Genomic DNA, 25,482 nt, shown 5'->3' on the forward strand with positions numbered 1-25,482 from the left:
TTCCTCTACTTCGATACTCTACTGCATCGCGCTAGTAGTACTCGCCATCCGTCTCTGATAAACGTGATTTAGAGAAAAGGGTGGTGAGTATATACGACTATTCAATCTCCTCCTCTCCCTTTCCCTCCTATATAGATCGGGCTTCGTTTGTCGCGCTATTCGGTATTCTACCTACCTACTGTGTTTCTACCTACCTACCATCGTTCCGTCTATAAGTGTACCTTACCTGCATCTTTCATCCCTTCTTACTCTATAATATGAATTCCCCGTTTACTCGCCTGGTCTACATAGTCTCCGTAATCTTCTTTCTTCCTCCTCCTCCTCCTCCTCCTCCTCCATGACCATCTCTTTCTCGCGTCTTATTTCCGACACCCACTTGTCTCGTTCGTACAAACGAACAATTTAGTTCGATCCTTTACGATTGATTCAAACAAGGAAATAGAAAAGATAATCGTTTTAATATCATTGTTTTATTAAACATTAGAATCGAGTCGATTTTAAATCTATATATACATTTTTTTCGTACGAGAATATCTTTTTTGGAGAAAAAGTCAAGGTTAAAAAAATTAATTTCTCTTCATTCCGTGGATAATGATTGGCTAAAAATGATTGGCGTGAAAATATAGGGAGGGGAGAGGGGAAAGAGGTAAATAAATCAAGATTAAATTTCCAATATTTTCGCGTATATGAAATTCCTCTCGATCCTCTCGAGATAGAAGCGATCGACCAAACTCGTCAATGTTGAACGATACACGCAAGAAACTCAACCGTACGTATGATCTGTCTAACCAATAACCTAGATAACGATCGATGTAAAGCTAAGAGGATGAAAAAAGGAAGCTTTTCGATAACCGACGAAACAAAATAAAATAACATCATCGTGATGAAAAATTCAACTCGAATCTTTTATTATTTTTAAAAGATCGATTTATATGAATATATATATATCGAGTTTTAGTTCCGGGTTTTTGTATTCGTGTGAGAATAAGGGAAAAGAAACATTTGAGAAAATAGAAAAGATAAAGGAACAGAAGTATATTACGCCGTATGAGAATCGATGGCATGATGGGTTGGTTGATACGGATTCCGCGCATGTCGAAACGCGTATGAAAATACGTATACGTATTTTGGAAAGTAATGCGGACAAGAGTCTCGTCATATTCTCGTTTCGATTGCGCGACAGAACAGGACAGCATGTATACGTCCATGTATACTTACTTACTTACTTACTCGCATAAGCTTGTCGCGATACGAAGCACGCTTGGCACGCTTCATCGAAGCGCTCGTTGAAACGAACTGTACTGTTAAATCGAGCGTTGTCTAATCGCGTAAAAGAAATTTTGCATCGTTACCGAGCAGCATCGATGCTCCACAAAGCCTTTTTCTTTTTTCGGTCGAGCGATCTGCGGCAAAAACATTAGTGCTACACCTCCCGCAAGCTTTTTTAAAAATCTCTCCTCGGATTTGTTCTCGTCTTGTAAAAACAAACTATCGACCACAAAGATCACACGTTTGCACACTTATTCCTAAAATTTAAACGTAAACGTGTTTTACGAATAGGTATATATCCTATCCCCACGATGATAATCGTCGATACAATTCTACGCACATTTGCAACTAACCTATAAAATAACCTGATATTAAATTCAAAGGTTATTTCGCTTCCGTTCCAAACTGTCGATCTTGAATTGTATTTATCTGTTTATCTGAATGTGGTTCCGTATTGCCAAAAGAGGGAGAACGAAAAATGAAAGAAAACGAAAGGAAAAGATCTCGAATATCGAAGATCGGTCAAAGAAGAAAGAACGAAGCAACGTGACGATCAAACGATTCAATGCAGAGGGAGTAGGGAAAGGACACGCGGAGAGAGATGGAGCATGAACGAGAGAAAGAGAAAGAAAAAAAAGAAAGGAACCGGTCCTGCTCGCCAGCTGACGGTCTCGTGCCGCAACCCGAAACTCTTTTCGAAGATTCGGTTCCCGGTATTTGTATATCACGTATGGTAGCCGCGCAACTTGGCTGGTTTTGCGCTACCTGTGTCGTCGCTGTCCCTCGCGACACTTGTTACTCGATCTTTATCGATTCCGCTCGATCGATTCGACTGTACGCTAACTTTCGATCGTATATGCTTTCACGTGAGATAATCGATCGATAATGGGATGGATCTTCGACCGTTCCTTCCGAAAACCGTCCCTCTTGCCTCGGTCAATCGAAAATTATTCGTGTAACGTGGAAGAAATTTCCACGGACGAGAACGATGTCGTTCGCATTCGTTCTTCCTTCTCTTGCACGATTCTCCTCTTCGTCCGTTCGCTCGTCTTCGTCGCATTCCCGTTGGTATTGATCCGTTGAGTTTTCGAAAGTAAAATAGGTTATGCCGTTGAATTGCACGGAAACTACAACCCCGGACAGCAACGAACGAGACGGAGCGTGGTGGTACGGAATAAAAACGATCAAAATCGAAACGAAAAGAGCAATCTGTGGATGGATGGAAATATGCGTCGTGTAGACGTCGCGTAAACTGCACTTGTCTATCCGTCAATCTATCCATCCGTCTACATACATGGATAGACATACATAGAGCATGTACCAAAACCATGTGCAAGTTTAGACGAAGAAGAAGAAACCTTGGTTACAGCGTGAGTCCCGAGGAGAGCGGGTGGGAGGCCAACTAACGGTGGCGGAGGAAGAGATGGGGAGTTTGCAAAGTTTCGAGATTCAAGAGCGGTGCTCTCAATACGACAAGTTTGTGCAAACAAGAACTTACTTTGAAGGATGGATAATGTCGCAGATAAATCAACGAAATTTAATAAATCGACGTTTCTAATTTCATTTAATCTTTTTCGCCCTCTCTTTTCGCGTAGTCTTACTTTTTCGCAATATCATCTTCGTCTTTCTAATCATATATATATATATATATATTATTCGCTATACCGATCCTATATTTACATACATATCCTTCTTCTACCTTCCCGTTCACTTATCATTATATATCCCTTGTCGACATTGCGTCTCTGTTATAAATGTATACATCTATCTTAACGAGGAAAAAAAAAAATAGATAAATATCAAACACAGCAATCTCTCTTCTTCTTTCCCGCGATCGATATAATAATATTTATCGTCACTGCGATTACTCGACACGATGCTTTTGATCTTTTTTACATCAATTTCCGATAGATAGATCCTCTTCGTGTGCACGTGTGGTGTACGCATACACACGTCTTGCTTACCAATTCGAACACCATCTTTAAAGCTTATTCAACGATTTGAAAAGAAAAAGGAAAGTAATAACGAAAATGATAACAAGAAGAGAAGAACGGAGCAAAGGGGAAACGTTCGAGATACACTCGTCATCGAATTTCTTTTCTCCACACCTTCTCGCTTTCGTTCTTTCAATTCGTCCTCATCCTATTTTAGCACCCTTTTCGGGACTAGCTACCCGAGGGAATCAATAACCGACGAGGAAGCGACTGTAGATTCGGGAATTGGCGGAGAGAAGGGGAGATGCGAGGAACCAAAGAGTACCGAGGGGCGTCGCGTCGAGTAGAAGAGCTCCCCGATGTTCCGGGAGGGTGTCGGAGGGTGCAACAGGGACCGCGAACTTTAGGGTGGAGGTGGCACGCGAGAGAGTCGAAGCTTGGCTCCGCCTCCGGCACGCGACCAGCACGCGACCACTGCCATCGACCACGCCGCGCCTTTGGTCTAGGCCACCGCCACCGTCACCGCCGCCGCCGCCACCACCACCATTGCCACTACCACTACCACCACCACCACCACCACCACCACCACCACCGCCGCCACCACCACCGCCACCACCACTACCATCACCGCCGCCGCCACCACTGCTATTTTGCCGTTACAGTTATCACAGGTTGTTCTCCTCATCTCCAGCTTCACCTACGATTACGCAAAGACCAACCCACAATTCGCATCATTTTCGACTCGATCTCAAATGTTTCCATCTTTTTTTCACTTTTCATTTCAATGATTTTTTTTCTTCTCATAATGTGCAATTTATTATGCAAATGCTATCAATGTCTCTTGTAGAATTAATTTTATCACAAAATTTATTCTTTTACTTTTGTTAAATTGTAAAATTCGTTTCATTTGATTTTTTCTATTTTTTTTCCAATACATGTATTAAGTTCAAGATACGTTTATTTTTTTTTTTTTTTACTTCTCTTTATATCAAATTTTTTAATCTTAACATGTGAAACGATTTCGTACGATCGAATACGAACAATACGTAAAAATGATTCGATCTTATGGAATATCCAATTTTGTCAATTCGATCAATTTTTTATGATTTATCATCAGTGATAAGTAGATATGATTTTTCTTTTCCACTCATCCTTTTCGTTCTTTACACTTATCTTTTTCCTTTCTCGATTCATTTTTACCTACGAATTAATCACTTCGATCTTTTCTCGATCGATCAATCGATTAATCGATCGGTCATTTTGTTGGTCAACAAACAAGCTATAGTAACAAATCGATCAATTAAATAATCAATTAGTCAACCACTTAAACAGGTTATGCTCTTTGTCTTTTCCCAATCTTGTACCATCGACTTCTTCCTACTATTCTATTCTACTCTGGCGTAATCAATTTCAAACTTAAATGAAATACTCTGGTGAAATATGAGGCTCATTTCCGTCTCCCCATCTCCATCTTTTTTTTTTCTCGCTCAACTTTTTCCATCTCCTCAATTTCTTTTTTTGTTTCGCGTCACTCCTGAATTACCTCGTTCAATTTTTTTGTTTTTTGCCGCAATTTCAACTACTACTATCGCTTATTTCATATCTCCTTTTTTTTTTTTTTTTTTTTACATCAATAATAACTAAATCGTTGACAAGAAGGAAGAAAAGAAAAAAAAAAGATATAGTATATGTTTTATTAGTATTGTACAATAAGTTGAGCTATGATCGATTATTACTTGGAAAAAATAATGTGTACCGATATATTACTAAAAATTAAATATCATAAATAACTAAAAATTAAATACCATTAAACTGCATAATTATAGATATACTTTTGATAAAAATTCATTTTCTTCTCCATTGATCTTCTTGACTCATCTCTCAATTTCAAAACAGGCACATTGTCATCTATTTTAAAGGAAAATAATTAAAAATTATATTAACTTGAGATAATTAATATTAAAAAGAAGAAGAAGAAGAAGAAATTAAAATATTCGATTATTCGAGTAGTTTTTTTTTCCCGAGGATGAGGAATAACTCGATGCGTTCTCTTTTTAATGGGTAATTAATTTTAATCGTGCACTTTTTTTTCTCCCCATACCACATATGAAAAAGGAAAAATGAAAGGAGGGAAGGGAGAAAGAGAGAAAGCGAGAGTGAGAGCGAAAAAGAGAAAAAAGAATTAAGATAATATTTTTGTACATTCTAGAAATTTACAGGATTTTTACAAATCTCGTTATTCTATAAATTCTAATTAATTATCTCAATTTTGAGTTCAATTTACATATTACATCATATAATATACATTAAATCATATATTATTCGTTTTGATACTATTCAAGCGGTTAAGGAATTTTTTATTCAATTAATCGATAAATATAAAATTTATCGATACGAAATTTTCTATCGTCATTTTTATTAATAATACACTTACTTTTTCATTATTTTCTTATTTCTTTTTTTCTTTTTTTTATCTCATATCTACAAGAAGAATTTCATTATATAGAAAACGACAATATACATATGTGACATAAGAATTAAGAACGAAAGAATAAAAGAGGAAAAAGGAAATAAAATAGTAAACAAGATGTGAATAAAAAGATAAATTTGTCAATTTTCTTACCTATTATTTGCCTTATCGTTTAACTTTTTATCGTATAGTAAGGTAAAAAGAGAGAATTAAAGAAATTTTCAACATCTTTGTCTGTCCAATCGATAAGAGGAAAATGTACAAACTGTGTGGAATTGTCATTTAATCGTTCAAGATTATTATAAATTTCCCTCTCGTTACTGTTCAACCGTTTTCCAATCAATAACTTTCGTAATTCCGGCTTCAATAAGGTAAAATTTTTTATTGCACGAACAACATCATTTTCCTCGTATTCTAACTTACATAATTCGATATTGTACCTGTCGATACAATAATAGAATTTATAACTTGATATTGATCAAATATCGAACTCGTGTTCGTATTGATAAATTAAAATGTCTTTGAAAAAGAATCATCGCAATGATCTATCTCATACTTACATATTCTTAATTTCATTAAAAAATTCATTAATTTCCGATTTTAAAATATCGGATTTAAAACAAATTGCACGTAGTTTCATCTTTGAACAATATCGCAATTTATTGCTAACGACACGAGCAAGATGTATCATAATGATTGATTCTTCGCTACCATCCAAATATATCCAAATTTCTTCAGGTTTCTCATAATAATTTCTACAAGGAGAAAAAAAGAAAGAAAACAAAGAAAAATTCGATGACGTTTTATAATCAATTACGATTAATCGATACTTTTTCCACTTGTAGAGGCATTACACGAATTTCTTGAAGGAACGTTCATAAACTGATCGATGTGGGGACTTTTCAATCAACATTTCGTACTTCGATAAACAATCCACATGCGGTGTCCGATCATAATTTACCAAAATATTTGACGGTATACGATCGCAAAATATTTTTTTTGCCTTTTCAATGTCGTTTTCATTCTCACTTTCAATAATTATACGCACTTTGTAATACCTATGAAACGTTTTTAATTAAAACATACGATATATATATATATATATATATGATACGTAGTTCTATCTTTTATTGTATATCATTTACCTGTTACGTTCCGGATACGAGCCAAAAGTAACATTTGAATATTCTAATGCAACTTTACGTAAAATATCTGCGAATGATTCTTCTTTCGCATTTATATAAATTTCGGTTGTTGCGAATTTTTTACAATAAGTAAAATATTCCTACAAAAATGATACTTGTTACTTTCTATTGTTTCTCTAATTATATCGTACTATATTCACCTATATATGTATTATATTCACTTAAACAAGTATTGTATATTATTATTATACCTTGCACAATGTTTGAAAAGATTTCTCAAAAAATACAGGTGATCCAGGAAATATATAAACATTTTCTATTATTACGTATGGATAAGTGAGCATTTTGCCTGTAACTTCGTCTTTTCCAAATTTAAGTATGGATTTTGTTGGTATCTAAAATTATGAAACAAGATTTATTTTGATCATTGCTTTAATTATACTTATATTTTCTATTTTCGTTATCACTTACGTATGCCATTTTATAAGCTGGCAAAGGAAATGTTCCGTACAAGTCTTGTAAGTCAAAATAATTTTTTATAATATCCACCAATGTTGGATGATAATGCAATGTATCGTTAAAAGCCAATGCTATAGCTGTAAAAAAAAATATGATTTCATTAGAAAAAAGCATTTGTTATCTATTCTTAAAATTTTGAGAATTGAATTTAACCTTCATATGTAAGATCATCGTGAGTCGGTCCTATACCACCTGATGTAAAAACATAGTTGAACATTTTAGAAAAATATTTTATTTCTTTCGCGATATCTTGAAGATTGTCTCGTACGATTGCAATCTGAAAAAAATAATTAAATAAATAATCGAAATAGAAATTATTGATAGCAAAATTATACTCACTTTTTGAACTTTGACTCCATATTTATAAAGCAGCTTACATGCATAGAAATAATTGGTATCTTTTACTTGCGCTTTTAAAATTTCATCTCCAATTACTATATAAATAAGATCAATCAAAATCAAAATTTGATCTCAATAAAAATAGAATATGCATGATATTTATAAAGATATATATATATATATACATATATACATATATACATATATATATATACATACATATATATATATATGTACATATGTGTATATATTAATGTTACCGATTATTCCAGCAGTTGGATGTCCTTCGCTACTTTTCAACCGAATTAATGTCCAATTCATGGTTGTTCGCCAATAACGTTTCAATAAAGTTTTTACTATGTATCGATGTAAATTCATCATAATGTTTTAACCTTACCATTAACAAGTATATACACAATGCAACGGATAATGCTAAAAGATGATATCCTACACAGCGCCTCCAACTTGAACATCCTTCAACAATACAATTTGATTTGTGTATATGATACAATACATATGCATATGTATATCTATTCTCCTATATACGTATATACTAAATTTACGAATATATCTTTCTTCGTCTTTCAATTATTATTATTAAGAACTTATATATTACTACATAAAGTCATTTGATTATTCTAATCGTTATATATATGTACGTATTTTTAATGTTATTACTTTTTTATTTAATTAAATTGAATATCTATTCATAATATCTATTCATTGTTTTAAGTTTTTTTAAAAATAGTTTCTTTTTTTTTTATTATATAGTATTGTATAAAAACGATCTTAATTAAAACTGAAATAAAAGAAAATGAATCTTAAAAGATGAATTATATAGATTTATATCTTATTATTCTCACTAACATATTTATATAAAGTAACAATATATTATTTATAATATTTACTAGTGTCTTTCATCGTTTCTACATTAAGATGGCTAGTGCAACATTACGAGAAGCTGCTTTAAAATCGCCGAGACAGTTGTATAAATTTTTATTGCGAGAATGCGAAAAATTGCCAAAGGAAGCGCAAGGATTTTATAGACATTCGGTTAAACAAGTAAATTCTATATTATCAATTTTTATGTCATCTTAAATATATTTAAAAATCACATATTAATCACATTGATATCTAATACTTATGGAATATATTTCACATATAACCTATTTTATTTTTTCACTGTTTTCACTGTTTTCACTGTTTTCATTGTTTGTAGAATTTTAAACAACATTTAATAGAACCCGATAAGGAACGTGTTCGCCAAATTATGGAAAAAGCAATGCAAGATGCAGAATGGATAGTTAAAAAGGTAATAAATTTTCATCAATGTTATCAAATATTAATTTTTAATAGTTTTTAATATTTTTAATAATTTGATTTTTTTTCTTTTATATATATATATATATATATATATATATATGTATATTCTAATAATATAAATTTTTCAATATGTATTTTAGTACACTAAACCAAAAGGAACAAAGTAATAAATATACAAAGATATTATCAGCATTGTAAATACATTCTGTAATATATTCTTTAAGTAAAGGAAGAATTTGTAATTATTCTATTCAAGACATGGATTTCAAAACCATAATAAATGATCAAAATGAAATTAGTGCATCACAATTTTTGAAAGCTATTGATATATGGTGTCGTAATCCTCAAATTATAAACCGTAGAATTCTAGCATCTATTGAAATATTGAATATTGAAATTAATTATGATATTTTTAAAATTTCCAATTATATTAATACTTTGGATGTTTCAATCTTAGGTATAAATCACCAAAAAGATGATATTGATAATAGAATATTATTGGATGCTTTGCGCATTTTTGATCAAGTGGCCATTACAACAAATATTGAAAGAATTCATTTATATGTGACAAAACAATTGCCACGTATGCCACATATATTTTCTACTGGTATTGAATTTTTTTTAGTGAGCAACGAAAGAGGTTGTGTAATAAATATTCACAAACCCTTTCTCGTACATAAACAATCTCTCGGTACCAGAATGCCATTTATGTTACAACAAGGAACAGATGGTTATATATCCATTAGTGTCCATCAAGTGAATAATATTATGTCCGATTTCAGCATTGAATGGTTAAAGAAAAAACTTCTTCCGTGTATCCTGAAATGGGCGAAAAGCGAATCCGGAATCCGGACACCGATTTCGTTATCTTCATTGAATTTCGTATCAACTGAAAAATATGCAAGATTATATTGCAAATTGAAAGAAAAATATGGTATAAGATTGATAAAGAATTGGCCTGAGAATACGGATCCAATAAAATTTGTTTATGAAGATATTGCAATCGCTACTTATTTATTATTGTTATGGGAAAAAGAGAGATTTGAAAAGGGAATTAATGATTTACAATCATTTCTTGATTTGGGATGTGGTAATGGTTTACTCGTACATATTTTATTCAGTGAAGGTCATCGTGGATTAGGAATTGATTTACGAAAAAGAAAAATATGGGATTTATACCCACCTGAAACTCCATTACAAGTATGTATAAATTTAATAACTATCAGATTTATCGTTTGAAAATTTGTTATTTTGTTTATATATATGTGTACACACACACACACAAAGAATGAAATATAATTAATAAAATTCACTAACTCGTTTTATATAGGTTTGTACCATTGTTCCATCTTCTGAAACGATATATCCGGAAGTAGATTGGATTATAGGGAATCATTCGGATGAATTAACACCGTGGATTCCTATAATTGCTGCACGTAGTTCTAGCAATTGTCGTTTCTTCTTATTACCTTGTTGTTCGTATGAACTTAACGGAACGAAATATCAAAGATATTGTGCCTCTAAAAGTCAATATTCTGAATATATTGATTATGTGAGAAGTATATGCGTTCAATGTGGATTCACGACGCATCTTGATAAATTAAGAATTCCTTCTACTAAACGAATATGCCTGATTGGATGGGAAAGAACACATGAAAACGTCAAAAATTTGGAAGATCGTATTAAACAAATATTAAGTGCAAAGACAACTTTAATTAAACAAAAATATGAATCAAATAAAAAAATCGGTGATACGATGGAAGAATGGACTTGTGATTTTAAGCCAAGGGACAAAGTAGAAAAAGTACGAAATTGTACGCAGTTAGATAAAACATTAATTACGAATATTGTTAATATTGTATCAAGTCAGTTACTTCACGAAGGTTGTACTATATATATCGAAGAAACGCCTAAAAAATTTTGGAATGCTGGTAGATGTCTTGAACTGCGCGAAGTCGCTAAATCAATTCCAAAAGAAGTTATGATGCACTTGCGAAAAGAATATGGAGGTCTTCAAACTTTATTAAAAAATCATAGCCATATATTTCGTGTTGCTCAAGGAAAAGTAGAATTTAATATACCTGGAATAGAAAGAATTAATGAAAAATCGAAAAAAAAAAGATTATCGTTGCCACAAAAAAAAACTAAATCTTGTTGGTTTTATGAAAATCATCCGAATGGTTGCCCTGCAACTGAAACAAAATGTAATTACAAACATTAATAATAATATTATTAACAAAAAACAATTGTTTCAATATTAAAATGTAATATTAATATTACACGTTAAAAATTTATTTTCACTTTCATACAAATCGACGAATTTTATACATTGGACGCGATTAGATTATATTTATTCGTAAAATATTACGAACCAATTATTTAACTTATATATTGGAAGAACATCGAATATTTATTATTGTCTCTATCATTTTATCGATATTCTGAAATTATCAAAGTCGTCATAGTTAATGAAAAAGTAAATCAATAATAATTTGTACCAGTTGCATATCATTCCTTAAGAAGTTCAACAAACGATATATTATCTAAATTTAGATTCTTAGTTTCGATTGTGTTTTCTTGATTATATGTTTTGGGTAAGAAAGATTGACGTATACGATTCCATTTCTTCGTGTCAACAGTATCCAATTGATGAACACGTTTCACGTGTGTTCGAAGGTTGCCTTTTTGCGTAAAGGAATATTCACAATACGAGCAAGCATATGGACGATCGCCAGTATGATGTTTTTGATGCATCTGTAAAGTTGATTTTTGAGCAAATGATTTTGTACATAAATCACACTTGTATGGCCTTTCACCGGTATGAATTCGTTTATGTCTTTCGACTTGATAAGGTTTTGTAAATGTTTTCCCACAAATGTCACATTCTTTCTTGGATGAATTCCCTTTAATTGTTACTTTATCCGATACTGTTGGCAACGCCTTTTGCGCAGGCATCTTTGAAAATGATTCTAACTGCGGTGTCAGCGTTGGTACCGTTAAAAGACAATTACTCGATGGTGTTTTTAACATCAATTCTATATGATTTTCATTCTTATTAGTATTTTCATTATTAGTATCGGATGCTAGACTAGATGTTGTTAATGTACACTCGGCATCGGAAATTATAGTCGGTCGATGATGCAAATTGTCATTTGACGATTGTGGAAGTAACGATTCTTCGGTTTGAATGGTAACAAGACCATTTGTTAAAAGAAAATGTAAATTGGTAACTAAATGATTGTTTTCATTTATCGATACAATTGTTTGATTGTTGTTTGACGCGACACCTTCCGTGTCGAAGTTAATTTGATCGGATAAACAGGAAGCAGCTGTTTCGATACTATATGCATCCAAATGAGAAATTAATCCTGTTTGGGAAAGCTGTTCCTGTGATAGTTGTTGCTTTGTATCAAAGTTATTTACTTCCTTCTCTTTTCTTTCACATTTTTCAAGATTAGCTGCCACTTCGGCTATAGCCGTAACTTTTAAATGTTTTTGTTTTCTTTTTGGATTATCTTTATATTCACGTGCATGTTTCAATAAATGCACTTTTCTATGACCGGAAGTTCGAAATCTCGAATCACAAATAGGGCATTTAAATGGTTTCGAACCTTTAAAAAAAAAAGAAAAAAAAAAAAAAAAGAGAAAAAAAGAAAAAAAAATGCGAAATCAAACGATTTACGAAAATATATGAAAAATATTTAAAAGTACATAATATGAATATTCTTTCTCGAAATAAATTCATAATTAATCATTCTACTTACCTGTATGTAAACGCATATGAACTTTCAAACTACCTTTGGTCGCAAATAAACTGTTGCATACGTGACAACGAAATGTTTTTTTTCCGGTATGAACTTTCGTATGTGAATCCAAAGTACATTTTACAGCGAAACTTTTATTACAGTAATTGCACTTATACGGTCGTTCTCCTGTGTGTGTACGTGTATGTCTTATAAGATCACTTGGTTTGCGAAATGTTTTCGGACAATATTTACACTTATTCGTATATTCCTTCCGTTCCTTTTCCTCGACCAAGATATTCTATATGACATGTATATAATAATTTTCGCTGAATAATCCTTTGTTATTTCTTCTTTTTTTTTTTTTTTTTTTTTCATATTTTTGTAACAACTTACTTCCACTCGATCCATTACTTCTTTTTCTGCTACCGTATCTAACAGAACTTTTTCCGAAACTGCAGAATCTGTATCTATTATGATATTTAAAGATGAATGACCATTTACAACTGGTTGCATTTCCGAAGAAAGTGTTGAATTTTCTGTCGTGCTATTTATTTCTGATGCATTCCATATTGGAATCTCATGAATTTTAGAGTGCGATTGTAGTTCGATCTTATCATTAAAATATTTGTCACACGACGAACATTTATATAATCTATAAATATACAAACGAAAAGTTAAAAAATAAAAATGATTAATCATAATCTACACTAAAATAATTTTTCAAATCACTCACTGTTTAATAAAATGAATCTTTGAGTGTCTATTTAATCCAGCATTTGTGTAAAATTTTGAAGAACATTCCGTACATTGATATTCTTTTGTTCCACGATGGCTTGTCAAATGTTCCTGATATCAAGAAAATATTTTTATCTGATTTTAACCATATTTACAATTATGATAAATGTAAAAAAAAAATCTTACAAATAAAGGAAATATTTATTGTTTATTTAAAAATATTTACTTTTAATGCAATCGTTGTGAATCCTTGTTGATTACACATATGACATTGTAATAAAGATTGTCCACGAGATATCTTACTCGTAGCGACTTTAATTTCTGTAACATCGGATGACAAACTGCGCGTATTTGATTGAGTCTTGAAATTTTGCGATGTTTCTCGAAATTCTTCTCTATGCACATTAAGTATTTATTCATTTTCAATTTGTCCATCAAAAATCATATTATAGAAAATTATTGTTTTCATGTAATATATATATATGAAACAGATTATCAGAAATTAAGCAATCAACTTACGTAAAAAATATCGGGTTGATTGTACATTGCTTATGGATGATATTGCTCTTGTGAGTCTCTTCTATTGCAAATTTATCTTCTACCCCCTCTTTTCTAGGAAAATTTTGCTGAGAAACAAATACTACTGCTTGCATACCAGATCTCTCTGTTTGTTCAACGTTTGTATTATCTGATGTCGTAACACAAACAGAAAATTCATGTTCATTTTTCACATTTCTAGGCAATATACTCGCCATATTAGTTGAATTTCTTGTATCTAAACCGATGTCGATTTCAGCGTCGGACTGATATAAATAAAATTATTATTCTTTCAATTCTTTTTCTAGTAAAAATTCATAGAAAGCAATATTTTTTGTCTTACTTGCAAAGCAATATGATCCATCTCAAATGAATCTAATTGTGACGAAAAAACATGTTCTCTAGATGTTTCTACATTACTATCACTATTATCGCTATTATTATTTTCATATATTACATTCATTACAGGCTGTTGTTCTTTCATATGATCGAAATCATTCGTATTTGTATTATTCGAATGTCTCGACTGATTACTTCCTAGGTTAAGATTCATCCCTATATTAAAAAATTGTTGATTCAATGTTTCTTCTATTTCCCGTATGCTTTCCTGTAATCAAAATACAGATTTATATCGAAAACTAATCGCAATGAATTCTTTTATTTAATTTATTGGCAAGTTAACAGCACAATATACACACTGGTGTAAGTGTCTGATCGCCGGAATAAATCGGCAATGTAACTGAACCAGCTTCATCGGCGTGTAATATCTGTGAATTTTCAAGACTCGTTACAGCTATTCCCGATATGTTCTCTAAAAACAAAAAGGGACAAGAAAAGGGGGGAAGGGGGAGAGAGAAAAGTGTATATAAGTGTATATATTTACAATTTAAAAAATAATTTTTTGATATTTAAAATATATAGAAATTTAAAACGTACGGTTGATAAATGTTGTGGCATCGCAATTTGTTGGTAAAACGGCTCTTATTTTTTCTTTTTCTTCAGCTATGTTTTGAAACTCGGGAAAAGTTTGCGAAAACTCTGACCCAAGTTGTGATTGAAATGATAATTCAACTGATCCAAGTCGAGAAAGTACAAGATTATCTGAAAATGTAGAAGAGGATGTTGTGACGATAGCGGGAGTAGTAGTAGTGGTAGCAATATTGGTGGTAATGGTGGAATTAATAGTTGTGATAGAGACAGAAGAGGAAGACGATTCGAGAGCCGTTTCCTGTTTAGAATTCTCCTTTAAATTTAATTTATCTGAAGATTGTTCTTGAATTCTGATTTTCTGTTGTTCTAGTTGCTATAAAAAAAATATAATAATATTTCATTATTAATGACGAATCCAATTTTTATATTCTTTTTTCCCGCAAGATACTATACCCGTTGTACCAATTCATGTTTATGTATTTTCATATGTTTCCGACAATTGACATAAGTTTTAAAAGTTTTGTGACAATATGGACACATGAACGGTCTTTTATTACTGTGAGTAACCATGTGTCTTTTCATGCTGCTTTGTGTTGAAAATTTTGCATTACAAACTGAACAACCATAGGGTCTCGAATCTTCATGAGTATGCAAATGCGATTTTAAAACGCTATTCGATGTAAATCTCCTGAAATGATTTAGGATATTAATTACTTGTTCATCAAATTAGATACTACTGATGTACGCATCACAAAAAAAGCATTATAAATTCATTGGATGCATATTTGAAAAATGAAAAAAAATATTTGTATATATATATATACGTATGTATGTAATACATACATATACATACCTATCGCATTTTGTGCATTTATACGGACGTTCTCCCGTATGACGACGATGATGCTGCTTCAAATGACTAATCTTTCTGAATGCTGCCTGACAAATCCAACATTTGTGCGGTCTGGTTTGGTCGATAGTTCCGTCATAAGCACGTTTTTCTTTTGAAGATATTTGTGCTACACAAATTTTATTTCCTACATCATTAATTAGCAACGGTTCTTGTAAAATTACTTGAGGTACTAGAGTTTCTGCTTCTTGTGATAATTTTGATTTGATATTTTTTATTTGAGTTTTCGATTGATTAGTAGAATGAATATCAGTATCAACTGTGATATGCATATTGGAATCCTTATTATTATCAGATTTTGCGTGTAATCTATTATAAAATGTGTATATTTGAAATTCATCAATTCTATTATAATAAAAAAAAAAAAAGTTTGTAAAGTTTACTCACCTAGTATGAGCAATTAAACTACCATGAGAGACGAATGTTTTGTCGCAAGAATTACAAACGTATCTTTTGACACTTGAATGTGTGCGTTCGTGTGCTATCATAGTAGATTTCAAAGCGAACGAACGATAACAATAGGTACACTAAAGATACAGTCAAGTATAGTATAATATACTATAATATAATATTTCATATAGAAATATGTTTAAAATATGATTTTTTTATGATAAAAAATACATTAATCGTTATTATTTCATAATAAAAAATATATTAATTATATATACCTTAAAAGGTTTTTCTTGTGTATGTACACGCAAATGACGAATCAGATCTGATGGTTTCTTGAATTCTTTGTGACAAAAAGTACACGCGTACCATCTTACATTTCCTACGCATCGTTGTTTTATCGTCAAATATTTTCTGGAAGAATGATTCGGAAAAAAAAAGAAAAAAGAAAAAAATGATATCAACTTTTTGCAATCAATAAACTTATTTTTGTACAAATAAAAAAATATATTGGATATATAATAGATTACCTCGTATCACCGTCAGGTGCTCGATCCAATAATGTGACAAAATTAATACGAGCTCCAAATTTTTTTGCTTCTGATACACCTTTGATAAACAAAATTTATAAATAGCGAAAAATAATTTTACCATTTATTATTAAAAATAATTCATACCTTCGGAAATAATTTTATTTTTACTGGATAGACCACTGTTTTTTAATGCTTGTTGCAGTATATCTTTCTTCGACACATTTTCTGATAATAAACAAGATTGGAAATTTGATGATTCCGTAGTTTGATGCGCATCAGATTCCAAAGATGCTAATTGTGTGATAACGTTATCCACGGTCGCACGTATGTCGGACTCCATAGTATCAGTTGGAAAAGTATCGTCATTAACGGCAACATCATTTCCCTAAAAATTTCATATACTTCATAATACATTTTAATAATATAAAATAAAAAGCTATAATATGTGTCAGATAACTTATAATAATTTACCTCATTTATGTCGGTATGCATACGTTTCATGTGACTATTTAAACTACCGACTTTTTTAAATACACATGAACAATAATTACATTTATATATAGGTTCTCCTTCTGGGATATTATGAACTCTCATTATATGAGCATTTAAATTACCTACAAATAAATAAATAAATAAATAAATATATATATATAAATAATTATAAAGAACATCAAAGAATACACATAGTTTTACAACATTAGTGCTATATAGTGCAAATAATAAATATTATAAATAATTTTTGTGAAAAAATTTACCTTTTTGACTAAATTTGGCATTACAAAATTCACAAGCATGAGGTCGAATACCATTATGTTGCCATGTGTGAATTTGCAATGAACTTTTTTGCGTGAATGCACGACCACATACTGTACACTTTGAAATCGAGCAAAAATTAAATTATTTATGTACTAAAAGATTTAACTAAATTAAATTAAAATTATTTTAATTACTTTAAACGGTTTTTCACCAGTATGCACTCTAATATGCCGCATTAATTGACTTGGTTTTTGAAAAGATTTCAAACATATGGTACACTTATACATTGTTTTGTGTTTTGTTCCCTTTTTTGTCTGTTTCACTACTTTTGTCTGCAACTAAAGAAGGAATCAAAATATAAATTATGCAAATATCGTCACGATAATCATAATTACATGCTTATCATTGATAATATCTTACCCTATAATGTTCACGAATATGAAGCCTGTACAAAGCTGGTTGACTGAATTGTTTATTACATAATTTACATTTTCGCATTTCCTCCATTGCCCATTTTTCTCCATGAAGTTTTAAATGTGCATCCAATTGAGTCTACAATATTTAGGATTAAGATTATATTACATTTATCATAATATTTTATCATTGCTATTTTATCATTTACATCATATTCATATCAATAAATACACAAATAAATACTTTAATTTTTATAATTCAAAAAAAAGCATAATTTGTACATATTGTTTATATCTTTTGTTTTTATCAGATTAAAATAAAAATATATATATCGTGAATAAATCAATTAATAATAATAAAGTCACTAGTTATTATTAATATTATTAGTATAATACTGACTTTTGTCGAGAAGGCATCTTCACATTCTGTACAGAATAAATTTTCTTCTTTTTCATGTAACAACATATGAGATTTCAAGCTAGCCATTCTTGCAAACTTTTTTCCACATTCTGGACATTTTGGTTCACCTGTATTATGTGTTGCCATGTGTAAAGTAAAATTTGACTGCAATGATAGTATAAAACAAAAAATAAAATTTATATTACGTTATATTCTCGTTATATTTCGTTAAATAATTTTCAACATGAAAATTGTTGTATAAAATATCGAACAACAAATAAAATTATTATTACCGGTACATTGAATGATGCAGAACATTTTGGACATCGATGTGGTTTCTCTTCTGCATGATTTTCCATATGTTTTCGATATAATGTTTGTTTAACAAATTTTTGATGACAAATTTCGCATGTTAAACTTTCCGAATCCTGTAATATAAAAAAGAAATTTTTTATTTATTTGAAATAAAATAAACCAAAACAAGTTATAAAGAGATATCTTTATGCGATGAAAAATCTATTGCTATATACGATTTTTAATCACATAAAGAAAAATAAAACATATATAATTTAAATGTTGAAATAATTACTTCTAAATTTATTTTATTTTTCTTAGGCCTTCCAAGATTATGTTTTTTTACAGTTACATTTGTTGTATTTTGTTTACAAATCTTTTCCTCTTTTTTATCAGCTAATGAATCATCTACAGGAAGAGACTGATATTCCTGAGAAATTACTTTTTTGTCTTTTACTTCTTTGCATAATTGTAATTTCACTCGATCAATATTGTCAGAATTGCCTTCAAAATTTTGCGATACCTGCTGAAATTCTGAGTCATTGACAATATTTTCAACATTTATTTGAAAAACAGGCTGAAATAGTATATTCAAAAATAAAAGTTTCTTCTATAAAAAGAATAAAAAAATACAAAACAAGAATATACCGAGTGCAATATTAAATTCCCATTTAAATTTTTTATATCGACCAATGATGAAGTTGTTTCATTTTGTCCAACAAGCATAACTGGAGTTGCAACAATTTCTAACATACCGTCTTTGTGTTCTGTAAAGGTTACAATAAATGGTAAGTTACAAATATAATTGCATATTTTACTGTTCACACTTACCAGTTACTGCCAAAAGCGTTCTACCATCTTCAGTAGCAACAAGATTTATAGGTATTGTTTCCATATGTGGAGTATCTGTAACTATATTATGTCGCGTTAACATTTTTTGTATCATTTAAAATAAGATATGATTGACAAAGAAAATAATTCTTTGCATATAATCACACAACAACGAAAAAAACGATAGTAATATTCAAAAGCACTAAGCACATTTACAAAGATCTCTCATCATATTAAATATTTTGTAAAAGTTTTGAACATAATTCAAATATTTGAATTTCTTTTCAAAGAAGCATAATTCAGTTTGTTGCCAAAAATGAAGTTAACCTATACTTTTATGACGTAAGAGGTTAATTTCAGCGATAGGTGTCATTAACATTCACTAACGTCAATAAAGAAACATGAAAGAGTGTGAAAGAAAGAGGGAATACGCTAAAACGGAAGAAAAAAAGAAAATTACGATAGGTATATGTTTAAATATAAAAATAATTTTTCAAACACAGACATTAGAAAATGAAAGAAGATAAAATGAGAAAAATCAAAATAAATAGATAACGAAAGCATATAAATTAAAATATTTTTAATCTGTGATATTTCACTAGTGATATTTCACTAATTCAGATATAATACATTTAACACAATTAATACAAAGAATAGAATATATATATATATATAAAAAGCGTAAAGCTAAATGAACCAAATATTATTTATGTTTCAATATTTTATTTAAACGTGTATCGAGGAAAATAAAAATAAATATTGCGTGTAAATAAATGAAAAATTATAAAAAAAAATAAAAAAAAATGTATAAGTATTTTCAATCTTATTAATTCAATTATATTATTTTAATTTTTATTTGGAGAAATACTGAACGCTTCAAAATCATCATCCGAAAGACAGTACTCATACAATTTAGGTGATATTGTACTTGACATTGACATTTGTACTGGTAATAATTCATCATGTGATGGAATAAATGATGAAGATGAATTATTCGTGATGGAACAAATTCTTTCGATAGAATCATAAGATTCTGCACAAAGACTACATTTTAAATTATCTGACGTAGAAAATTTTTCAAATTTATTCGAAATATTTTCAGTTGTCATGGAATGAAATGACAAAGAATGAGCTAAATTAAATGTGCGATTTGGTGATATATAATATTCGTTAGACAAATTATTATGACAATTGATAGTTTCACTTTGAATCTCTTGAAGAGTTTTCATCGATACATTGCTACACGCAATATGAGTTGAGGTAGAAATTTCTTTCGACTCGATATTTATTGCAGTTTTCTGTTGTTCTATTTCATCGAAATTTGTTCTAGAACATATCGTTACATCAGATACAATATCCATCGAATGTTTACTCATATTGTTTTCCTGTATATCAATTTCATTTCTGTTTGCCATTTTTTCATTTTCTTGTACATTATCTTTGCCACCTTTTTGTTTCCAAAGTTTTACGAAATTTTGAATAAGCAAAGTCACTTGTTCCCAATTAAGCTCATCATTTTCTAAAAGTTCGTACAAACTAATCAAAGTGGCATAACATGTTTTTTCCCATATATCCGATTTGGTTGTAATTCGATCAATACTCTATCAAAAATAGACAAATTTACATAATAATGTTAATATTAATAATAATATATTGTAAAATATAAATAATAATATATTAATAGCATAATACGAATTAAAATAAATAAAAGATAAATAAAAAATATATATATACATATTATATATACTTACTATTTGTTCAGAAGCATATTTTCGTGCTTTCTCTGTAACTGTTTTTGGTAAACCAGATAATTCAGCTAAAACGATACCATAATCGTCAGTAGATGCTACACCAGATTTCAATCGATGAGTATAAGTTAATCGGTAATGACAATTATCGCTTTTTGATCCTTGAACATTTATCGTTTCAAAATATTGACTAAAAAAAAATAATTTAAAAAGAAAGTATTCAATTGTGAAATTGGAGAAATTGGAGAAATATTTTTAAATAATATATAGAAAAATATAGATACTTCGTCACATTGAAGTATAAATCTCCTAATTTCGTTAGATTAAAAAAATGAGTTGCAGCAAAAATAAAAGCAGTTGTATTCAAAAGTTTTTCACATATAGCCCACGCGATTGAAGCACCTTCTTCGATGGCAGTACCTTTACATAATTCATCTAAAATAATCAATGAAGTTGGTGTGATAGATCGCAAAATATATTGCGCTTCTTTCATCTAAAAGATAAGAAATTTACTTTTTTTAGTGCAATGACAAAAAAATGTATTTTTTTAAATAAAAAAAAAATTACTTCTAGAGAAAACGTGGATGCATTGCATTCAATATCATCGCGAGTAACTATCTTGCAGAAAACAAGATTTGTTATACGAAACATTGCTTGCTTAGCCGGTACAAAACAACCAAGTTGTGCCATTATTTGTAATAGAACAATTTGTTTAAGATAAGTTGATTTCCCACTCATGTTAGGTCCAGAAATTATACATAGATTTTTAGGTATTGAAGCATACTATAATAAATAAAAGTAGATGAATAATTATAATGTGAAAATAATTTATAATGTTAAATATCGAAGAAAAATAAATTACAATATTATTGGGTATGGGACTATCGAGACCGAAAACATCCATTATTGGATGTCTCGAATCAATTAATTCTAATTTTGAGCCAAACAATGGTCTCACGTATGTTTGAAGAGAGCTGATTTGAGCTAGGGATGTTATTAGATCCAGTTCTGCGATATCCGCATTCAATTGAAATAAACAGCCAATATATTCTCTAATGTTTTGTAACAAATCGCAAAGGAGTCTGTTAATATACAATTAATATATAATTAATAAAATATTATTTTGAGTTGAAAACAAAGATTCATCATTCGCAAAAATTAGATAAAAAAAGATTTATTATATACTTACACATTACTCATTAAATGCAATTCCTCGCATGCAATCTTACATTGTTGACTCAATGTTGCAAGCGCATTTGTAGTCATAGTATATACTCGTTTACTCTTTCGTACCTATGTATTACACGTATTGTTGAGAAAAATTGTTTGCTAATAATGTTAATACATGTTGTTCATAACTACCTCTATGAATTCAGATGGTGGATCAAAAATTTCAGCATTTGAATTTCGAGGTAATATCATTTGAATATGATAACCAAGATTAGCATTGCAGCTTAAAGATAAAGTAAATTTATACTTGGATGCTAAATTTTCCACCATAACTATCGACAGAAAGAAAACAAAGATGAGTTATTTCAGTGTCGTTATTTTTCTCCAAAAAAAAAAACAAAGATATAATTAATTTGATACCGACTTTTCATATCGTCGATTAGTTCGCAATAAGTTTGTCGAGCGATATCTAACAGATCATTAATTCCTGCTCTGATAGCGAAACAACGTTGCATATTCGAGGATGTGTATCCAGTTACAGATCTTGCATCTGGATGTACCGTTTCAAGAATTCTTTCTCGCATTAATCGGAATTCGTCAATTTCCAATTTCTAAGAAAGAAATACAACAAATGATAAAAATTAATAAATGAATCAGTGTAATATTCGTAAACATGGATGTGTAAAAAATTTAATGGAATGTTTAGAACGAACCTTTTGAATTTTGCAAAAAAAATCACTTTCACCGCTTAATAATATCTTTCCTAGTTCAGGTATAACATCTAATAAATTTTTCAATAATAAAACATAATTTAAATTTTGCTCTGCGTTCTGCACATTATTTTCATGTAAAACAGGAGTTACCGATAAAAGTAAAAGTCTATCAGCGCCATAAAGCCGTCGTACGATAGGCTAGAATAATGTTTTAAAATTAAAAAGTTAAGATATTGAAAAGATATTCTTGAAAAAAATGTATAATTAATGAAATCAATATTTCAACCTGAATAAGTGCACGTAATGAACGATTGGATACAAGCTCGCCAACGGCGGCTTGTCGTTCGAGAATTACGCGTTCTTCACACGGAGGTTGAAGTATATTCGCGCGTAAAAGTTTTCTACCCATTGGTGTTGAACATCGATCCAAGGTACCCAACAAACTAATATTTCGTTGACCACATTGCGATTGTACTAATTCCAAGCTCCGCGCGCTTTCCAAATCTATCAATTTCCATTTGGCATTTATATTTTCTATCATATTTCTCATAATCTCTTCTCAATCGTAATTATTACCTATAGTGGTAGCGTTTGGTGACCCTTGAAATTCAATTTTCATAGATTTTGGTATGTAAACAATACGCTGAGCATATTCGATATATTTTAATAGCGATGCAGCTGCAGCTAATGCATAATATCTGTAACCATTCATATTTTCATAATCATTTCATAATCATTATCAATGATATATTATGCATGATCAAATTATTAGCGATTCAAAGTAACATATACTTTTGCTTAACGAATAGTTCAACCGACGAATATACGGGATTACAAAGAGATCTTATTCGTTCGAGTCCGATTGTGTCGTTGAAGTGTACACGAGATATTGCTGTTACTTCTATATCAGAAAATTTGTCTATAATTAAGCTATACAGGATATTTCTACTCATGTTACGTTCGCACATCGTATCTGGCATCAAAACCTAAAATATTTAAAGTGAAACAAGCGTATATTACCCTCGAAGAATCGACTAAAAATAATGTAGAAGAGATATAATATATTGCATAAAAATAGAGATATAAATATATCATTCAAAAAGCATTCAACTAATTTTAGATTCATTAGATTTCATTAGATTTGTACGATATATCGTATAATATAAAGAAATTATATACACACAGACTTACTTCTATTGGATCGAACAAATACAACTTGCTTAACGTATTAGTATAAGTCTGTGAATCGCTGATTTGACAAAGAATCAAATGTGAACAACGAATATTCAACGCTGCCATGCCAACTTCGAATCTCGCATCACCTCGGCCGGTTGTTAACGCTGTTTAATCGCATTGTATTAATTTTCTAAAAATTTTTTACAAGAGAAAAAAATAAAGAGAATAAGAAAAAAAAATTTACCGAGAATAGTGCTACCAGTAACAGATTCAAACAAACTCGAACCTGTAGTAGTTTTGACACCTGTAGTGGTTCTTGTTCCTGATCTAGAAATTACCGAGCATCGTATGCATTATTATCATTGAAATGCATTACTTATGATCTTTTGATCACGAATTTTTTTCATTCAATGCTTACTTGGAAATGCAATTGCGTGATGCACCGGTTATGCACAAAGACGATGACGTAGGGACAATCCGTTTTTTACGAACTACATTTTCAAATTTTTTATTTTTCGAGTAACTCGAACTGATAGTTGATTTCCAATTTTTCCCCAGTTTTTTTTCCATATCAAATTCTATCCAAAATATATAAAAGAAAGAAAAGAAGAAAACATAAAAAATGTAAGTTAAATGGAAGGATTTAAGAAAATAACAGATTTATCGTTGAATCTATTAATAAAAATTCAAAGAAAATAGAATTGGTTAAACATTTATAACTGATTATTACGTACGAAGTTTCATTAACCGAACATTTGATTCTTGACACAATCGTTTTTTCAATGGCTTTAAAGTTGTTTCCGTTCTTATTACATTCATATTATATTTCTGATTGATTCAAGAGTTAAATTCTCGAACACTTTTGAAAATGGAAGCCAAATAATACTTCTTGTATGTTTCATAGCGCCATCTAGAATGATGCTCATAAACATAAGTACATACGCAGCAATCCTGTCATAAAAAGAAAAATTTCATTCGAAATTTCATTTCATATCAATATGTAATGCTACACGCGCACATTAGATTTGAAGTTCTTTTGTCAATTTAATCAATTTAATACAATATTCCAAAATAAGTAACATTTCTCGATAATCCTGAAAACAAAAATAAATCGAATAATATACTTATCCTGGTATAAGTATTCAATTTTCGAACGATATAAATATTTTTTTTTTTTAGAAATAAATATTTAATCATTTAA

The 25,482-nt window shown here is 30.2% G+C and overlaps 4 protein-coding genes across 9 annotated transcripts; 1 reads left to right on the forward strand and 3 right to left on the reverse strand.

The window, feature by feature from the left end:
• Nucleotides 1–4,883: 4,883 nt before the first annotated feature.
• Nucleotides 4,884–8,078, reverse strand: LOC108001586 (FAD synthase). Of its 3 annotated transcripts, XR_009832089.1 has the most exons (11): nucleotides 7,937–8,078; nucleotides 7,677–7,771; nucleotides 7,491–7,614; nucleotides 7,290–7,414; nucleotides 7,070–7,213; nucleotides 6,819–6,958; nucleotides 6,528–6,731; nucleotides 6,234–6,428; nucleotides 5,827–6,113; nucleotides 5,638–5,684; nucleotides 4,884–5,111 (listed from the first exon to the last, which is right to left on the reverse strand). XR_009832089.1 is itself a non-coding variant. In XM_062082588.1 (10 exons), exons 1-9 carry the CDS (start codon nucleotides 8,055–8,057, stop codon nucleotides 5,846–5,848), a joined length of 1,416 nt encoding a protein of 471 aa, XP_061938572.1. In that variant the 5' UTR covers nucleotides 8,058–8,078; the 3' UTR covers nucleotides 4,884–5,111; nucleotides 5,827–5,845. The 3 variants fall into 3 exon arrangements, 2 of the variants coding, with proteins under 2 accessions (XP_061938572.1, XP_061938573.1); XM_062082588.1 differs by lacking the exon at nucleotides 5,638–5,684; XM_062082589.1 differs by having other exon boundaries at nucleotides 4,884–5,684.
• Nucleotides 8,079–8,191: 113 nt separating this feature from the next.
• Nucleotides 8,192–13,878, forward strand: LOC108001585 (probable tRNA (uracil-O(2)-)-methyltransferase). Of its 3 annotated transcripts, XM_062082584.1 has the most exons (6): nucleotides 8,192–8,331; nucleotides 8,588–8,738; nucleotides 8,896–8,988; nucleotides 9,140–9,331; nucleotides 9,457–10,199; nucleotides 10,330–13,878. In XM_062082584.1, exons 5-6 carry the CDS (start codon nucleotides 9,585–9,587, stop codon nucleotides 11,218–11,220), a joined length of 1,506 nt encoding a protein of 501 aa, XP_061938568.1. In that variant the 5' UTR covers nucleotides 8,192–8,331; nucleotides 8,588–8,738; nucleotides 8,896–8,988; nucleotides 9,140–9,331; nucleotides 9,457–9,584; the 3' UTR covers nucleotides 11,221–13,878. The 3 variants fall into 3 exon arrangements, with proteins under 3 accessions (XP_061938568.1, XP_016918131.2, XP_061938569.1); XM_017062642.2 differs by having other exon boundaries at nucleotides 9,140–10,199; XM_062082585.1 differs by lacking the exon at nucleotides 9,140–9,331.
• LOC107994987 (zinc finger protein 236) lies at nucleotides 11,249–19,915 on the reverse strand. 2 transcript variants are annotated; one of them, XM_062082543.1, is made up of 25 exons: nucleotides 19,802–19,915; nucleotides 19,475–19,555; nucleotides 19,292–19,410; nucleotides 18,939–19,220; nucleotides 18,643–18,777; nucleotides 18,350–18,514; nucleotides 17,957–18,088; nucleotides 17,731–17,874; nucleotides 17,536–17,653; nucleotides 17,252–17,394; nucleotides 16,925–17,165; nucleotides 16,778–16,856; nucleotides 16,526–16,661; nucleotides 16,245–16,384; nucleotides 15,801–16,166; nucleotides 15,410–15,635; nucleotides 14,954–15,320; nucleotides 14,716–14,828; nucleotides 14,361–14,624; nucleotides 14,000–14,283; nucleotides 13,707–13,875; nucleotides 13,479–13,591; nucleotides 13,139–13,397; nucleotides 12,764–13,043; nucleotides 11,249–12,610 (listed from the first exon to the last, which is right to left on the reverse strand). In XM_062082543.1, the coding sequence occupies exons 1-25, from the start codon at nucleotides 19,851–19,853 to the stop codon at nucleotides 11,508–11,510; spliced, it is 5,511 nt and encodes a 1,836-aa protein (XP_061938527.1). In that variant the 5' UTR covers nucleotides 19,854–19,915; the 3' UTR covers nucleotides 11,249–11,507. The 2 variants fall into 2 exon arrangements, with proteins under 2 accessions (XP_061938527.1, XP_061938526.1); XM_062082542.1 differs by having other exon boundaries at nucleotides 15,401–15,635; nucleotides 19,802–19,912.
• A 385-nt stretch (nucleotides 19,916–20,300) lies between these two features.
• On the reverse strand, nucleotides 20,301–25,431 carry LOC107994992 (mutS protein homolog 4-like). Its single transcript, XM_017052207.3, has 16 exons — nucleotides 25,016–25,431; nucleotides 24,700–24,859; nucleotides 24,526–24,608; nucleotides 24,297–24,445; nucleotides 23,898–24,091; nucleotides 23,682–23,803; nucleotides 23,392–23,609; nucleotides 23,106–23,303; nucleotides 22,817–23,003; nucleotides 22,585–22,724; nucleotides 22,412–22,515; nucleotides 22,085–22,304; nucleotides 21,790–22,005; nucleotides 21,507–21,715; nucleotides 21,226–21,412; nucleotides 20,301–21,075 (listed from the first exon to the last, which is right to left on the reverse strand). The coding sequence occupies exons 1-16, from the start codon at nucleotides 25,098–25,100 to the stop codon at nucleotides 20,320–20,322; spliced, it is 3,228 nt and encodes a 1,075-aa protein (XP_016907696.3). The 5' UTR covers nucleotides 25,101–25,431; the 3' UTR covers nucleotides 20,301–20,319.
• Nucleotides 25,432–25,482: the final 51 nt, after the last annotated feature.

This window comes from Apis cerana, linkage group LG11 (genome assembly GCF_029169275.1).
Source record: "Apis cerana isolate GH-2021 linkage group LG11, AcerK_1.0, whole genome shotgun sequence".
NCBI lineage: Eukaryota > Metazoa > Arthropoda > Insecta > Hymenoptera > Apidae > Apis > Apis cerana.

What these genes read in the sequence shown, in the direction of transcription:
- LOC107994992 (XM_017052207.3), bottom strand. Translation starts at nt 25,100, where the DNA reads ATGAATGTAATAAGAACGGAAACAACTTTAAAGCCATTGAAAAAACGA. An exon ending in CATTACGTGCACTTATTCAG is followed by an intron (nt 23,304 to 23,391) that starts GTTGAAATATTG and finishes ACATTATTCTAG; the next exon opens with CCTATCGTACGACGGCTTTA. An exon ending in CATCCACGTTTTCTCTAGAA is followed by an intron (nt 21,716 to 21,789) that starts GTAATTTTTTTT and finishes CTTATCTTTTAG; the next exon opens with ATGAAAGAAGCGCAATATAT.
- LOC107994987 (XM_062082542.1), bottom strand. Translation starts at nt 19,853, where the DNA reads ATGTTAATGACACCTATCGCTGAAATTAACCTCTTACGTCATAAAAGT. An exon ending in CTTACGTCATAAAAGTATAG is followed by an intron (nt 19,556 to 19,801) that starts GTTAACTTCATT and finishes GACATAATATAG; the next exon opens with TTACAGATACTCCACATATG. An exon ending in GCACCTGACGGTGATACGAG is followed by an intron (nt 16,662 to 16,777) that starts GTAATCTATTAT and finishes TCATTCTTCCAG; the next exon opens with AAAATATTTGACGATAAAAC.
- LOC108001586 (XM_062082588.1), bottom strand. Translation starts at nt 8,057, where the DNA reads ATGATGAATTTACATCGATACATAGTAAAAACTTTATTGAAACGTTAT. An exon ending in ATGGAGTCAAAGTTCAAAAA is followed by an intron (nt 7,615 to 7,676) that starts GTGAGTATAATT and finishes TATTTTTTTCAG; the next exon opens with ATTGCAATCGTACGAGACAA. An exon ending in CGTTCCTTCAAGAAATTCGT is followed by an intron (nt 6,429 to 6,527) that starts GTAATGCCTCTA and finishes TTCTCCTTGTAG; the next exon opens with AAATTATTATGAGAAACCTG.
- LOC108001585 (XM_017062642.2), top strand. Translation starts at nt 9,258, where the DNA reads ATGGATTTCAAAACCATAATAAATGATCAAAATGAAATTAGTGCATCA. An exon ending in CACCTGAAACTCCATTACAA is followed by an intron (nt 10,200 to 10,329) that starts GTATGTATAAAT and finishes CGTTTTATATAG; the next exon opens with GTTTGTACCATTGTTCCATC.